This window comes from Elgaria multicarinata, chromosome 18 (assembly GCF_023053635.1).
Source record: "Elgaria multicarinata webbii isolate HBS135686 ecotype San Diego chromosome 18, rElgMul1.1.pri, whole genome shotgun sequence".
In the NCBI taxonomy this organism is placed as follows: Eukaryota; Metazoa; Chordata; class Lepidosauria; order Squamata; family Anguidae; genus Elgaria; species Elgaria multicarinata.
Genome location: NC_086188.1, coordinates 20,430,668 through 20,447,151, shown reverse-complemented (window position 1 = coordinate 20,447,151; position 16,484 = coordinate 20,430,668). Strand labels below are relative to the sequence as shown.

The following is a 16,484-nucleotide window of genomic DNA, read 5'->3' as shown; positions in this document are numbered from 1 at the left end:
TTTTCGTCAGCAGAGGGCGCAAGATTGTCCATTCACTAACTTTTTCAAGGCAGGGCTTCACCCCCCTTTTTCCTTCTGGTCAAAAACCATGCCACGTACACTAACCTTCAAACACTTTCCTGTTTCACCTCTTCTCTTCAAATACTTTACACTTTACCACATCTTTTTCAAAACAACATTTCTAAAAGTCTTTCAAACCAACTTTCTCAGTCTCATTTTCGTTCTACATTAGCACATCTTTCTCTCTCTCTCTCTCTCTCTCTCTTTTTTCCTCTCCACTTTATACATTTTCCTCTGATCTTTCTCTCCTCTTGGCAAAACGGTTGACCAAACGTCTGCACTATTTGTGCTTACAAGGACTTGAGTTTTAACTCAGGCAGTGAATCTTCAAAGCTATGGAAGACATTTCTTCTGTGAAAGTGGGGTTCTACATTTTCTACATTTCTGAGGTTTATGAAAGACAAAATACACAAAGTACTACTTTCACTGAAAACAAAACATTCTTTCTGCTTATCTCTAGCTGCTAAGCACAGAAGAAGAAGCAAACTTCTGCAAAAGGGGATCCGTAGGAGGGAAACAAAAGCTTCAAATTTCTTTCACTTGGGCCGGGTGGAAACACAAACTGACAATTCTTTTTCTTCTACTTTTAACACAAACATTAACTTTTCTGTAATTCACATTCCAACACTCAAGGATCCTTTGAGAGGTACATTTCTTAACTACATTTCTATGTTTGCAAATTGATTCTGATGACACAGCTGAAATTAACTTTGGATCAAAAGATCCACAAGGGGGCAATCTAACATAAAAACACGTTCACAAAACATTTTTTTAAACTCATTCATACACCGTTTCAATTTCAATTTCAGTTTCAATGAAAGCTTTCCCAAAGACAACAACCAATGGGCTTGGGGACTCTTTTCCAATACAGATTATAAGCTTCCCATTTCTGAGGTCTACAGAGTTATCACCCACTCCCTCATTTCCCTGTCACTTGGGGTCCATGGGGGGGCTTTTTACTCACCAAATAGCCATCTCCCGTCTTCTAGGGTGACCATATTTTGGAAAACAAAAAGGAGGACATGGTCGCCCCCAAGGGGGCATGTCCAGCACCAAGGGGGCGTGCCCACCCGAACATAGCCTTGGTCACATATCTGATTTTACAGCACACATTTAAGACAAATCTCTTCTTCATAACATCTTAATGTTAAAATCACTGAAATAAAGAACAAGTGAGAGATTCAATGTATCTGAAATTAACTTCACTCAATCCTACTTTTGTAGGTTTTGCTGTACTTTGAAGCTTTTGCTATACTCTTTGTGTTATTTTATTTATTTATTTATTTATTTATTTTATTACATTTATATACCGCCCCACAGCCGAAGCTCTCTGGGCGGTTTACAGCAATTAAAAATAGTAAACATTAAAAGTATACAAAAATTTAAAAAACATAAAAACAGTATAAAAACAACAGTATAAAAGTGTTACATTCTCCCCTTCCCTCAAATATTTTTTTCTGACTGTATCTTCACTCATTGCAAGCTGCTGTTGTTGTTAACAGGGTTTGCTACTGGCCCCAGATCTGTTTCAAATTTGGTATGGCTAAAGCACTACCTAAAAGCCAAGTTTCAGCTCTTTATCTTTAAAAATGACAGTTTAAAAAATAATAATTTTAAAATGTCATTTTTAAAAAAATTCCTAAAAAATCAATGGATGAGCGGATCTCTTTCAAATTTGGTGTGGCTAAAGCTCTACCTAAATCCTATCATGGTACAAAGTTTCATCGCTTTATCTTTAAAAATGATGATTATAAAAATAATAATTTTAAAACCTCAATTTTTAAAAAAATTCCTAAAAAATCAATGGATGAACAGATCTGTTTAAAATTTGGTGTGGCTAAAGCTCTACCTAAGTCCTTTCATGGTGCAAAGTTTCATCTCTTTATCTTTAAAAATGATGATTTTAAAAATAATAATTTTAAAACCTCAATTTTTAAAAAATTCCTAAAAAATCAATGGATGAACAGATCTGTTTTAAATTTGGTGTGGCTAAAGCTCTACCTAAGTCCTTTCATGGTGCAAAGTTTCATCTCTTTATCTTTAAAAATTATGATTTTAAAAATAATAATTTTAAAACCTCAATTTTTAAAAAATTCCTAAAAAATCAATGGATGAACAGATCTGTTTTAAATTTGGTGTGGCTAAAGCTCTACCTAAGTCCTTTCATGGTGCAAAGTTTCATCTCTTTATCTTTAAAAATGACGATTTAAAAAATAATAATTTTAAAACCTTAATTTTTAAAAAATTCCTAAAAAATCAGTGGATGAACAGATCTGTTTCAAATTTGGTATGACTAAAGCCCTTCCTAAGAGCTACCATTGTGCCAAGTTTCATGTCTTTATCTTAAAAAATGACGGAGTTATAAGCATTTTTGTTAATTCCCATTAGAGCTGCTCTTTGCAAAAAACCTGGATTTCCCCTCCCCCACCCGGATCGGCCGGTTTACAACAAAAATCCGGACATATCCGGGCAAATCCGGGTCATATGGTCAGCCTACCGTCTTCGCCCTTTCTTATCACGTCTGATTGCAATTTGTTGTTGCCTGTTCCCTTCCATCTGTCGGGGTGGAGTCGGTTTTGTAACCTTGACTCGAATGGTCCCGTCAATTCGGTCTCCATGTCTGCACAGTGCACGATTCAACCTACTAGAGGCAAGAGAAATCTCTTGGCGATCGCTCCCTCAATCTAGGCCTTCGTTCCACTGGCAGGCACAGATCCGACTCTGGGTTACATCCGAGTCAGGCGCCATTTGTTAGATCAAGGTTCTTTCACCCAGGGACGAAATCCAAACAGCCCCTAAGCAAGACTCCACCATTCCAGCGACAGAGGGTTCGAAAGCGCTTTATTGATTAGTAATCAAGGTCTGGTCTCTTCAAAGGGAGCAATCAGACAAAGACATTGGGAATTCAGCACAGCATTTGAAGCCTGCAAGGGGCAGGGCCCAGTAGCAGCATAAACCAATCAGAACATAACACTGGGGCATAGCTAATTATGCTAAACAATTCTCTCTGTTCTATAAACAATACCTTTGGCCTTACAGTAAGTTACAAAAAGTTAACTTTGACACAGGAGGACTGGAGCCGGAGCTCTTGTTTATATTAGATAAGACAGATGCAAGGATGCACACAAGGAGATATTTTCGCATACATGACATTCTGACATTTTGCCTGCAATATGATGGCTACTTTACAGTTTCCTGTTAAAAATGGAGAGACTTCTGCTAACACATCCTTCTTAAATTATAGTGCCCAGAACTGGATACGGTGCATCAGGTGAAGTTGGACTAATGGAGAAAGAAGTGGAAATATTAAATCTGAGGTTAGGGTGTGGCCCTGATGTACTGTTTCGCATACTCAAAGATATCCCTTTTTGGTAAGTGACCAACAGTCTTTTCTCTTGTGCGGGAAAACAGTACATCAGGTTGGACATCCCAAAGCTTGACCCTTTAGGGCAGGATCCAAAAGAGTAGTAGCTGCTTCATGGCTGGGAAGACATGCCATCCACAGGCCGCCACCGCAGAGGCACAGAAGCCGAGCTCGCAATGTTTAACAAAGGTGCTACGCCGGGCTGGGCAAAGCTGGCCGTAGGCCCGGGACAGACGGGAAATGTAGGCCCCATGTCAAACTGCTCATGAAGTCCTTTTTTATCAGTTCTAAACACGTATGACCTCGAATGATTTATGAAAAAGCTAACGGAAGCGCTTTTATGCAAGAGGTATATAAGCCACGACTTCTTCACACTCCGAAATGCTTCACGTGCTTTTCTTTGGGCAAATTCATCATCGGCAACAGAAAAATCAAGCCACTTTGCCCAGGGGGACTCGGAGTAGCCCCCCTCCAAATCACAGCCCCCCTGCCAACTCTGCCCCCGTCTGCCCAGCTCCGGTGCTACGGTTTGAACAGGGAGCTGCGCTACGAATCTCAGGCAGCGGAAGATCAAGGGGGGAAAGCTGCTGAGGTCATTGGCTGCTCTTGTGGGATGGGCAAAGACATTGGTGGCTTAAGAGCACTCAAGGCAGGCGTAGGCTAGGCAAAGACAAGCCTTTAGCCGTCTCCTCCGAGCGGCATTGGAAACCTTCTGTCTCAAAGCCGCAGGACGGAATGACCCCCAACAGGGCATTTGTCTGACAAAGAGGTGTGGCTCTGCCTCTATAAACCTTCAGGACTCTCCTGACATCAAGGGGATGCCGTGCCATTTCTGAGGGGAGCACAGGGGAATTTGCTCCGGCTGAAAATCAAGGGAACAAGGAAGAAAAACAGGACACCGCGCACTCCCTGCAGACGCGCCTCGGAAAGAAGCAAAGGGTGTCAAAAACAGGAAAGCGAAGCCCGACCAGCAATGCAACCAATGACCTCAGGAGGTCGTGGGCTCTCCCACACTGGAGGCCCTTCAAGAGGCAGCTTGTCAGGGATGCTTCAAGGAGGATTCCTGCACTGCGCAGGGGGTTGGATTCCATGGCCTTGAAGGCCCCTTCCAACTCTGCTGTTCTATGATTCTATGAAACACCGGAACATCCCTGATGGCTTTTGTTGTGTCCCTTCCCCTATTTCCACGACATATTTGGGATGGGGATCGGTGTGTTTCACCACCGAGTGTCTTTCTTCTGGTTTTTTGAATACAAGCATAGCTCTGCGCTGGAGCGCATGTTCCTTCCCAGAAACACAGCAGAGGTAGAGGCGCCCATGTGTTGCTGCGTGTCTGCGCTCGTGCGCATGGCTCCTGAGTCATTAAAAACATACGCATTTGCCCCGTAGCCAGCTGTGACGCGGCAGTGCGCAATGCTGAGGAGAGCACATCTAAACGTCACCTGCCTAGCCCCGCCCACTCCTACCCCTACACATGTGGGGGTGGCCTAATGTCGCACACGGGCTCACGCAACAACGCTCCTGTACTTGCAGTAACCAACAGTGGCGTGTGCCCCGTGAGTGGCGGCCGTGGAGGCGGGAACCTTCAGGAGCATCCCTCTTCCGTACTGAGAGGGCTGCAGGGGGAGATTAGCCCAGGGTCATTCACACACCCCACTGAAGCCCGTCTTCCTTCCTCTCCGTGCCCCCGCGCGGCCTTCTCTAAAGTGTCCAAGGATACACTGAGCATGGCGGGGGTGGGGCCACTAACTGCCCTTAGTGAGAAATGCACTGACTCACGCTGAGCTTTCAAAGCCTTGGAATAGGACAGAGATGCAGCTGATTCTGGACACCTGCTGAAATCCCCTTTTCAATACAACGGTTAAAGATACAGGAGCCCGGTCCTCCTTTCCATAGTGTCACCCTAACTACTTCCCAGCGCGACCACTAGCCCTTCTGTGGCAGCACCTGATGGACCTACGATGCTTGGGATCCAGAGGCCTGATTGTACTGGCGCTTGGGCCGGCTGGGTTCCCGCTGGCGGGGCTGTGCCTGTCCGTCTCCCATGCCCAGTGCGCACGGATGCTTCCTTGCGGAAGGAACAGCAAAAGCACATGAGAGCCAGAGCTCCTTTGTCCACCACCATAATCTCACTTCCACCCTGAGAGGGACCCTCAAGCCATCCGCCACCAGGGGTTCGAGATCTGCAGGAATAAATTCAGAAAAAGAACAGTGCATAGTTAAACTCTGGAACTCACTACCACAAGATATAGGGATGGCTACCAGCTTGGATGGCATTAAAGGGTTTTTTTTTGGGGGGGGGGTCAATTGCTGGAGGGGAAGGCTATCCATGGCTGCTAGTCCTGACAGCAATGTGCCACCTCCAATATCCGAGGCAGGAAGCCAGTATACACCAGTTCCTGGGAGGGTGCTGTTGCACCCTGTCCTGCTTGTTCATCCTTGGCCGGTGGCTGGTTTGCCAAGGTGTGAAGGGAGTGCTGGACTAGATGGACCCTTGGTCTGATTCAACAGGGCTCTTCTTACGATGTTAGAAAAGGGCAAGGTCACCCAGATTGGGAGAACGGCCCAGGAGATTTGCCCACCCAGGATCTCTTGCGGAGGACATAGAATCATAGAGTTGGAAGGGCCCTACAAGGCCATCGAGTCCAACCCCCTGCTCAATGCAGGAATCAATGTACATGGGGTTCCCTGGTAGTCACCCTTCCAGAAACTGACCAGGCCTAGACCCGCTTAGCTTCATCAAGGTCGCAGCATCCCATGCCATCACACCTTGTCAGCCCCAACCTGGAGGAATTCAGTGGGTGAATGTGCATGTGCAGACTGCCTGCCTTTGAGAAAGGAATAAAACCGCTAAACACACCTGCCTAGAAATGGGGGCACGTTCTTCCAGGCACTGGATGACTTGCTCCGAGCAGATCTGAGCCCCAAGGATGCTCTCGGAAGAGAAGGAATTGGGGGCACACAAATCCCTCCCTCCCTCTGACCATCTTCACCTCCACTGCTCCAAGGGAATTCTCTTGCTCTGTTTCCCAGCCCTGTCCCAGCACAGCCTGCCCCACAGCAATTCCACAGGTTCCCCCTTTGCAAGGAAAAGATTCAAGCTGTGCTGGGGCTGCAGGCACAGGTGTGCTCTGGCCTCCAGGTGCAAAGAGCATTCTCCGTGAACTTCTGCCCCAAGGAGACATAGGCCACAGCTAGACCTAAGGTTTATCCTGGGATCATCCAGGGTTCGCCCCTGCCTGAGCACTGGATCTCCTGTGTGTCACCTTGGTGAACAGGTTTGACCCCAGGACAATCCAGGGATAAACCTTAGGTCTAGCTATGGCCTTAGACTCTGCAGCATTTTAAATCATGCAGAGTAAATGTGCATACACCTGTTTGTTCTGTGAATTTCTTTATTCACAAACACCTGATTAAACTCTGAAAAGAGCCAGATGCTGAAACCATGCAACGTACAGCCTGCCCAGCCCTCCAGGTCCACAACGGACGAGAACTCCGAGTTGTCGCCACAACGTGTCGGGATGAATCACCGCGGCCTTTTAGGGATGGAGCACCAGAGATCTTGGGAGTCACCGACATTCTCCAGACGTCACTTCAGAGCTGGGTTCCGCGTGCCCCTCTTCTGACTTGGGCCTTTTCTTTCTCTGGGTTTCTTCAAATGGGGAAAGTGCATTTCTGGGTGCATTTCTCAAAAGGGTGCATTTTTCCTTCATTGTATATAACATGAAAATGGGAGTCTTCAAGAGAGGGCATTAAAAACAGAGTGCCTTTCTTCAAGTGCACGTTTCCCAAACACAAGTTCGGGACTTTGCTGGCATTTTCGGAGAACACGTGCTCCCCTTCATGCTTGGCTTCAGGGGCTGGAACAGGGCATTTTCGAGTGATTTGCAAACTTCCACCAAATTCTCCTACGTCTCAGCTCCTTTTCCAATGTGAAATCCGGTGGATTCATCCACCTCTTTCAAACCCGGAGACTCTCCTCCCTATCCCAGGAGACCCTCCCTGCTCGAGTCCTGAAGGCCAGTTCACAGGTGCTGGCTTCGAGGTCCCAGTTCGCCAGCTCAGTTGGGCCTGGCCCATGGCACTGTCACAATGGCCGCCTTCTAGCTTCCATGATGACGGAGAGTTCCAAAAGACGCTGCAGGAGACCGTTGGCCTGGCGCGGAATCTCCACGTTCATAGCAAACAAGGATGGCGTGGAGGAAACAAGCATGGCCGGTAAGGAGGGGCCCATGCCCAGTGAGGGTGGAGGGAGGAGGCCAGAGCGAGGAGAGGGGGGAGATCAGGGACTGGAGGGGTGGTCCCTGGGTTTGGAGGGCTGAGGGGAACAGGAGGAGGACAGGGCCAGGGGGGAGGACGCCCCCTTGCTAAGAGTGCCCCTTGCTGAGGCCCTCCAGGCCAAAGTCTGCCCCCCTCCCTAAGGCAGGCGGGAGGGTGGGGTGCAGGGGACGGCTGGGGCCCTCCAATTAATGTCACACCTTTCTCTTTCTCGTCCTAGGAGCCAATGGATACGACTCCCCCACCCTCCCTCCGTCCTTCCCTCATCCTACCTGCCACCTTCTTCCCTCCCTGGTCTTCCCCCCCTCAGGTAAGGAAATGTTGACCCTGCCTCCGCTCTTCCTGGACAGGCAGGGCCTTAAGGGGTGCGGGATTGAGGGCTGCAGAGGTCACCTGCTGCCCTCCTATTAACTGCATTTTTCTTTTTCGTCCTAGGTCCCCATGGATACCTCCCCTGCGCCCTCCCTCCGACCTTCCCTAATCCGACCCGCCACCTTTGTCCTTTCGTCTTCCCCCCCTCAGGTAAGGAAGAATTCAACCTGGCTCAGCTCTGCCTCGACAGGCAGGGCTGGAGCTCCGTAGGCCATGTGGGGCTGTGGGGGGTACAGGGATCGTCTGGGTCCCTGTCATTAACTGTACATTTCTCTCCTTGTCGTCCTAGGAACCGATGGACACGAGTCCAGCCCCCTCCTTTCCTCTCCCTGCCTTTGCTGCCCCCATCGTCCCGGTAAGTAAAGGTTTGGCCTCTCTCAGCCCTCCGCCCTTCACAGGCAGGGCTGCACCCCTCCTTGAGGGAGGTGGGACGGTGGGGCACAGAGAAATTCCAGTGCTCTGCCACTAATGCCCCCTTTTCTCTGCTTTTCCCCCTAGGAGCCAATGATCTTCTGAATGCTAGAAGGTAAGGAGCACCTTCATTGACGCTGCTTTTAAATTATATATTGTTTTAACTTGGATCATGGTTTACGAGGCTCAGAAGACGTATGTTTCCAAATAGACGGTTATTGGGGGACGGCCCTGGGAGTCGGGTTCTTGCCCCTGAAGAGTCCCCAAGCAGGACAGGGCGGCCTCTAGCCGGCCTCTATGGGAAACGGGGTGGACCCTCGGCCTGATCCAGCAGGGCCCTGTTTAGATGCGAAGGAAGGGTGGCGTCTCCTGCCTTGTGCCGTGAGAAAACAGTCCGTGATACAAAAGGAAGCTGACCTAGGACTTTTATAAAAGACCTAGGACTTTTATTCCATAAATACTTTCTAGCTCTGCACCAGTTGTTGGCATGGGGCTGTCTGGGGCAGCCGTGACTCCGTGCTAACAACAGGGGCAGAGGGGTGGGAATGGGGGGGGGCGTGTATTGACTCCAGCATGGTGGTCCAAAATGCAAAACAGCCTTTTAAAAGGAACATCCTGCAATTCTCCGTCTCTGCCCTAGGAACCTAAAGCCGACAGATCCTGCAGTACCTTTGAGCCAACCTCCCCCAACCTGGCGGTGCTCCTGTTGTGTTGGACTACAACTCCTACCATCCCCAATTGGCTGTGCTGGCTGGGGATAATAGGAGTTGTAGTCCAACACATTGGGTGGGCATTGGGATTGGAGAAGTCTGCCTGAGGCCGAAGTACTGATTTGTTCAACTTCCCGGCTGGCATAGGAAGAAGAAGAAAACGGCAGCGCTGTTGCCACCCCTCCCATAACTCCAGCCTGTCAGGTTCCTTAACGATCTCTTCCAGCCACAACCTTGTCCTGAAACACCTGGCTGGAGCGGATCCCGAACTGGTGCTGCTCAACTTTAAGTATGAAGAGTTGCAGGTAAGACAGAATGCTGAACTCTTGCAGGCAGTGGAGGCTGGTGACTCCGATGTCAGTGGGGCAGTGAATCCACTTGGGTTTCAATCCAAATCAGGCAGTACTCTAAAGTTGGCGAAGGATAGCTTCTTAGAGTTCTGACTGAAACCCAGAGCGGATTCACTGCCCCACTGACATCGGAGCCACCAGCCTCCACTGCGTGCATCCACTGTAACCCATTTTACGGCCATGCCACGCAAAGCTTGACACCATTAGAAACTGCCAGTAGAAACTGTGTGAATGGCGTTAAGCAAACAAGTGGGACCTGGCACAAAATGTTGCACTCCCCTTCATAGAATCATAGAATAGTAGAGTTGGAAGGGGCCTAAGGCCATCGCGTCCAACCCCTGCTCAGTGCAGGAATCCACCCTAAAGCATCCCTGCTGCCTCTTGAATGCCTCTAGTATGGGAGAGCCTTCAAGATGTTCTGTTCTATTTCTTACCCTTCTTTTCTTTGGAGTACATGACATGACGCTGAAATCCTGCCTCCTTACCGTGGCTTTCTGCTTCCAGGTTCTTTGCAGGATTACAATCGGCTCAATTACTTGGGCAGACATGTGCTTTGAATTGAGTATGACTTCCTTTCTCAATTCAGTTCCATAGGTTTCATTTTACAGTCACTAGATGGTGCTGTGATTATAGCACAACACCGTTATTACACACTGCCCATATATTGGATTAACGTCCCTTATCGGTTAATGCGGTTAGATTACAACTACAATGTATTATTAATACATCTCTCAGGGAGGGGAGTTTTCCATCATGTTTAAAAGAAGCCGTGGTACGGCCACTTCTAAAAAAGCCCTCCCTGGACCCTCTGGATCTTAACAACTATCGACCAGTATCAAATCTTCCATTTCTGGGCAAGGTGATTGAGAGGGCGGTTGCCTTCCAACTCCAAGCAGTTTTGGATGACACAGATTTTCTAGACCCATTTCAAACTGGCTTTAGAGCAGGATACGGAGTTGAGACTGCTATGGTCGCCTTAGCGGATGATCTACGCCTGAGTATTGACAGGGGGAGTGTGTCCCTGCTGGTACTCTTGGACCTCTCAGCGGCTTTTGATACCATCGACCATGGTATCCTTCTGGATCGCCTGAGAGGATTGGGAATTGGAGGCACTGTCCTTCGGTGGTTCCAGTCCTACCTCTCGGGCAGGTTCCAGATGGTGATGCTTGGGGATAGCTGCTCCTCAAAAAAGGAGCTGCTGTGCGGTGTACTGCAAGGTGCCATCCTTTCCCCAATGCTATTTAATATTTACATGAAACCGCTGGGAGAGATCATCCGGAGGCATGGGGCGGGGTGCTATCAGTATGCTGATGACACCCAAATATATTTCTCTATGCCTTCAATAACAGCATCAGCTAAGGATAGTGTGTCTCCTCTGAATGAATGCTTGGAGGCGGTAATGGGCTGGATGAGGAAAAACAAACTGAAGCTGAATCCAGACAAGACGGAGGTGCTCGCTGTCAAAGGCCACAACCTAGGTTTGGAGGTGTGCCAACCGGTTCTGGATGGGGTTACACTCCCCCTGAAAGACTGTGTTCGCAGCTTGGGGGTGCTTCTGGATCCGTCGCTCCAAATGACAGCCCAGATAGATGCGACGGCCAGGAGTGCCTACTATCAGCTTCGGCTGATACGCCAGCTGCGCCCCTTCCTAGAGTTGGAAGACCTAAAGACGGTAGTGCACGCACTGGTAACTTCGAGGCTTGACTTCTGTAATGCGCTCTACATGGGGCTACCTCTGTGCCTAGTCCGGAAACTTCAATTAGTCCAAAATATCGCAGCCAGGCTGGTCACTGGTACACCTAGGGGTGACCACATTACCCCAGTTTTAAAATCTCTTCACTGGCTGCCGATTAGTTTCCGGGCGAAGTACAAGGTGTTGGTTATTACCTTTAAAGCCCTACATGGTTTGGGTCCAGGCTACCTGCGGGATCGCCTTCTCCCGTACAATCCGCCCCGCACACTCAGGTCCTCTGGGAAGAATCCACTTCAGCTAGCAAAAGCTAGATTAACAACTGTTACCCAGAGGAGCTTCTCTTCTGCTGCTCCCAGACTGTGGAATGGCCTGCCGGAAGAGATTCGTCAACTTGACAGTCTTTTAGAATTTAAAAAAGCAATAAAGACTGATCTATTCCGGCAGGCCTATCCAGTGAAATTTTAGAATGTTTTCAGGATGTTTTAATCATGTATGGTATGTTTTAATTCATTTTAATGTGTATTTTATCTCATGTTTTTATACTGTTTGTTTTACACTTTGAATTGTTTACGTTTTTGTGAACCGCCCAGGGAGCTTCGGCTATTGGGCGGTATAAAAATGCAATAAATAATAATAATAATAATAATGCTGATCTTTTGAAAGCAGGAGAAAGTCAGAAAGTGCAGGTCATACTTTGGAAGTTGATGATGTCATGTAAAGGACCGGCAAACTTCCATGAGTGACGAATCATGAACATGCAATGAAAGCCTTGTGAAGAAATGCTTTGTCTCACTTCCCCTTTCACCGTGCTGTGGCCACTGGGCATGCGGACTACGCAGTGGGATATTTGTGGCCGGTGGGGCGGGGGATGGCTGCCCCCTTGGAGGTTTTCTCCTTACCTTTTTTTGTCCGATTGCAAAGATTGAGGTTCCCCCAAGCCTTCCTCTTGTGTGCAGCCAGTGATGTTTTACCTACATTAGAATGAATTCCAGTGGAGGCTGGTGGCTCCGATGTCAGTGGGGCTGCGAATCCACTTCGGGTTTCGTTCAGAACCCTTCAGAACTCTAAATGAGCTATCCAAGATGCGGAAGATATCCAAAGGTGGGACTCTTGCCTGTCTAAACATGCGTAGGATTAAACCCTAAAAGTTGCCGTATAAATTAGGCCAAAGGGGGAGAATTCTACATGATTTTTTTCTTCTAAGAAGAAAAAAGGGGCTTTTCTTCTGGAGTCCACCTCCAAAATTTCAGCCTTGCTCGGGTCTCAGGCAGAGCTGGCTGCGCAGCACCTAGCATGCCCTGAGGCCAGGCCAGGCCGGCTTGCCGCAGTTTGTAGCCACATGCCAAGGATCCGTGGTGAGCCCCGGCGCCTGCATTTATTTTGCAGAGAATTCCATTGGCTGAAATGTCCCGGGAAGAGATCAACCGGCTGGTGAAAGAGTTGGGGTTCTACCGGAAGGAGACGCGCGACTCACCTGTTCCGGAAGAGTTCCAGCTTGCCCCCGCGAAGCCTCTGCCTGCCTCAGAAGAATCCCAGAGAGAACAGGCGGCAGAGAGGAAAGGGGCGAAGGGCAGCGAACTGTAAATCTGGGTGCCTTTGAAAACTGCAGGGGTTGTGTGTGTCGGCAAGGCGTGAGAGACTGCTGGCGTTGGAACTTGCAGCCTCTTAAGACTTCCAGCAAGGCATCCTCTCCATCAGGGGTGGGCACCTTGTGGGCCTCCAGATGTTTTGGCCTACATCTCCCATCAGCCCTGGAAAGTATAACCAAGGATGAGGGATCATGGAAGTTCTAGGCCAAAAACATCTGGAATTGTCCATCCTGATCCAGCTGCTTCCAAGTATCTCTTCACAACAATGAGGGACAGAAACTTGCTTTAAAAACAAAAGCGGTGGATTCTTTAGTCTCTGCCACATTCTTCGGCTACTCTGCTCTCCAGGAGCAAACACACAGCCCTGCAAATGCCGCAGCAGGTCTGAAAGCTCTTGGTGCCGAGTGTGGACAGATGAACGCGCGCATGGCAGGATCTACAGAACCTGCCTCCTTTTTTAAAAAAAAAAATGGTTTTCTGTCCCTCACTGACGAACAGGCATAGTTCAAAGCACCCAGACGATGCATGCTAGAAGTCTCCAGAGGCCAGGAGGTTTGCAGTGGTTCACGTGGAACACTTTAGCTCTTCAGCCCCCAAACTACCACCAGAAAAAGGTTATGCAAGATAACAGAACCAGTAAGATAGGCAAAATCAGAGAAATCAGGTACATTGGCATTATTTATACAGATTCCAGAATCCAATTTTTACCGTTCCAGGAGCTGGATTTTACTTCTTTTTTAAGCGGACTCCACGCAGCCCCAACACAAGGCGGGTTTTCGAGGGAATAGGCATAACAAAAAGTCTGGAAGAAGCTGCACCTGAGTTCTGGCTCATGGTAAGCACTTCTTGTGGGGCAAAGCCATGTCCCAGCCCCACTTCTGTCCAGGGATTACTCTGTGGCTGGCCGGCCGGCCGGTTTACTGAGCTTCAGTAGCTCACCGCTCATTAGCAGAGGCCTCCCGGCTAGCACTCTGGCTTTCTCCAGCCGCCGCTCATGCCCTGTGCCCAGAACAAGCCGTCGTATTTTCCCTGCAGCAGCACCCCGCCTGCATGGGACAGGATGAAGCCCTCTGCTGAAAGCTCTCGGTGCCGAGGGTGGATAGGTAACGTCCCATCAGGCTTGGGGAGCACGGCATGCTGGGAAACATGTTCAGGTCCCCAAATCCTCATCAACTGTGCATTAAACAATAAAATTGCCTTTATCCATTGTCTGCTGTTACCTTTCTACAGTTCGGGTGCTTAAGATCGTGAGTTGTTGGGCCTTGCTGTAGAGCAGCCTTCCCCAACCTGGTGCCCTCCAGGTGTGTTGGGATGCTGCAATGCCCATCTTTCCCCACCAGCATGGCCAATGCTTCTATTGGCTGGGAATGATGGGGCTTGCAGTTCAACACATCTAGGGGGAGGGGGGATGGCACTATCCCGTTCTCTTCCAGGTATAATTCCAGGTGCTGGTTACCATCTACAAAGCCCTAATTGGCGTTAGTCCAACATGTACCCTGTCGTGACTTCTAACGAAATCTGCCCAGGATGCCCTCGTAATAACCAGAAAGGGGTTATTATTCCTTGTCCGTAACGGAATTCCTTTCCTTGCAACCTTGCCAAAATTAGGCTCTGAGCTGGTTGACGAATTCCTGATCCGTCCAGGCTGCAGAACTCAGGATGAAGTTAAGAAACCAGAGCAAAATGAACGCAACATCTTTGCATGCAGGTTTAATCCATAGCAGCTCCAGTTTAAAGGATAGGGAAGCCCGCCCGCCCGCCCCCGCCAAAACCCTGGGGGCTGCTGCCATCCAGAGTAGGCAATACTGGGCCAGATGAGCAACCTCTGATCTGGTCTAAAGCTGCTTCTTTTGTCATTCTGTTCCGCAGGAAGGAGGGGGTGGAGCTCTTTGCTACCTGCCCCAATAGCCCTTGGGCTAAGATGGGCAATATATCTGAATAAGTTCTAGGTAGTAGCCATATTAGTTTAGTGCACCAAAAAGCAAAGTCTTCTAACACCTTAAAGACGAACACATTTATTTTGGCATCAGCTTTCATGGACTATGAAAGTGCATTGGAGTATTATTGAGTCCCAAGTTTTTTATACAGTATGTATTGGGGGGGGGGGATTCAAGACCGGGGGAGGGGGAAATGTGACAAACACATTGCAGTGGTTCCCAAACTTTTTCAGGTCACCGCCCCCTTGGTTCCACAAACTCATGCCCAGTGCCCCCCTACCCTACCCTATAAAAATCATTATTCAGAATAGTGGTTTTCGACGACCCACTAAGGAAGATAATAACAATAAAATTCAAAACAGTAACAATTAATTGAATATTTATTCAAAATCTAATTACATTTTTTAGTTTATTTATTCAATTGAACATAATTGATGAACTTTATCCAGTGATATCATCTTTTCAAAGTCTGATAGTCATTAAGCAAGGATATTAGATACCACATTTAGTAACTAGGGTAGAATACCTCACTATTCTGTAAATTCTTAATGTGATGGATGGGCTTGATGAAGTGATACATGAGTCTTAAATCACCACGTTTAGTAACCTGGAGTCGATTTCTTTGTTTGGAAAGAAGTAGGCAGACCACACTAAAACCACGTTCCACCAAATATGATGTTGGAAATGCAACCAGGAGCTTCTGAACCACTCTCCATAGTGCAGGATAGCGATCAGAAATGTCCTTCTGTAACCAAAACTCCTGGTACGATTTCTTAAACTTTGGCTTCAGCTCAATGTCATTTTGTAGCTCAATTAGTTCTTCCTCCACTACTCCAACTTCCTCAATATCTGAAAATGGATTTATCTCCCAGTCTGGAATTTCCATCGTAAGAAGATCCTTGAATCGCTCAGACATATCTTCATGCAGCATATTTAAATGGTCACAATAAACTTGCAGATCGTCATCTTGTATCCCGCCTTTCTGTTCTAGCTCAGACAAGCTTGGAAATTGGTATAGCTCACGATGGCCTATATTGCGCTTGAATAGAGTTAACTTTGCAATAAATGTAGATACGACGGATTTGGCCTTAATAAGATTGGTGTCATTTCCTTGCAACTGCACATTCATTGCATTGAACTCTGCAAATAGTTCAGACAAATAAGCAATGTCATGCCTGATTTCTTTGAGGTCATTACTGAGCAAAGCATTCGTGCCTTCAAAAAACTCCACAACAGTGTCAAAAAGGTTGTAAAAGCGTTTCAAACAGTTTCCTTTTGATAGCCAACGAACTTCAGTATGAAGCACCAAACGTTCAAAGTCTTCATCATTCTCAGCACAGAGCACCCGGAATAGTCGATCATTGAGAGCCTGGGCTTTAATTTTATTCACTGCAGTAATGACAGTGTGTAATGAATTGTGTAGGCGACCACTGAGGTTTTTTGCAACCAGATGTTGGCGATGAATGACACAGTGAATAGTAAAGATATTTGGCACTGATTTTTTCAAGTAAAGATATTTGGCACTGATTTTTTCAAGTAAAGATTTTTCAAGTAAAGATTTCAAGTAAATATTTTTTCAAGTAAAGATATTGGGCACTGATTTTTTCAAGGAAGCAACACACCCACGGTAGCGACCTGTCATTGATGGTGCTCCATCAGTTGCACAAGCAAGTATGTGATTAAGTGGAATTTCCTTTTCGTTGAAGAACTCCTCAACCAC

General features: G+C 47.7%; 1 protein-coding gene across 1 annotated transcript; it reads left to right on the top strand.

The window, feature by feature from the left end:
• Positions 1–9,428: 9,428 nt before the first annotated feature.
• On the top strand, positions 9,429–12,868 carry LOC134410603 (selenoprotein M-like; the record flags this gene model as incomplete). The annotated part of the gene is made up of 2 exons (XM_063143956.1): positions 9,429–9,500; positions 12,625–12,868. Coding segments are annotated over 2 exons (270 nt in total), but the record flags the coding sequence as incomplete, so codon positions are not given.
• Between the last annotated feature and the right edge of the window lie 3,616 nt (positions 12,869–16,484).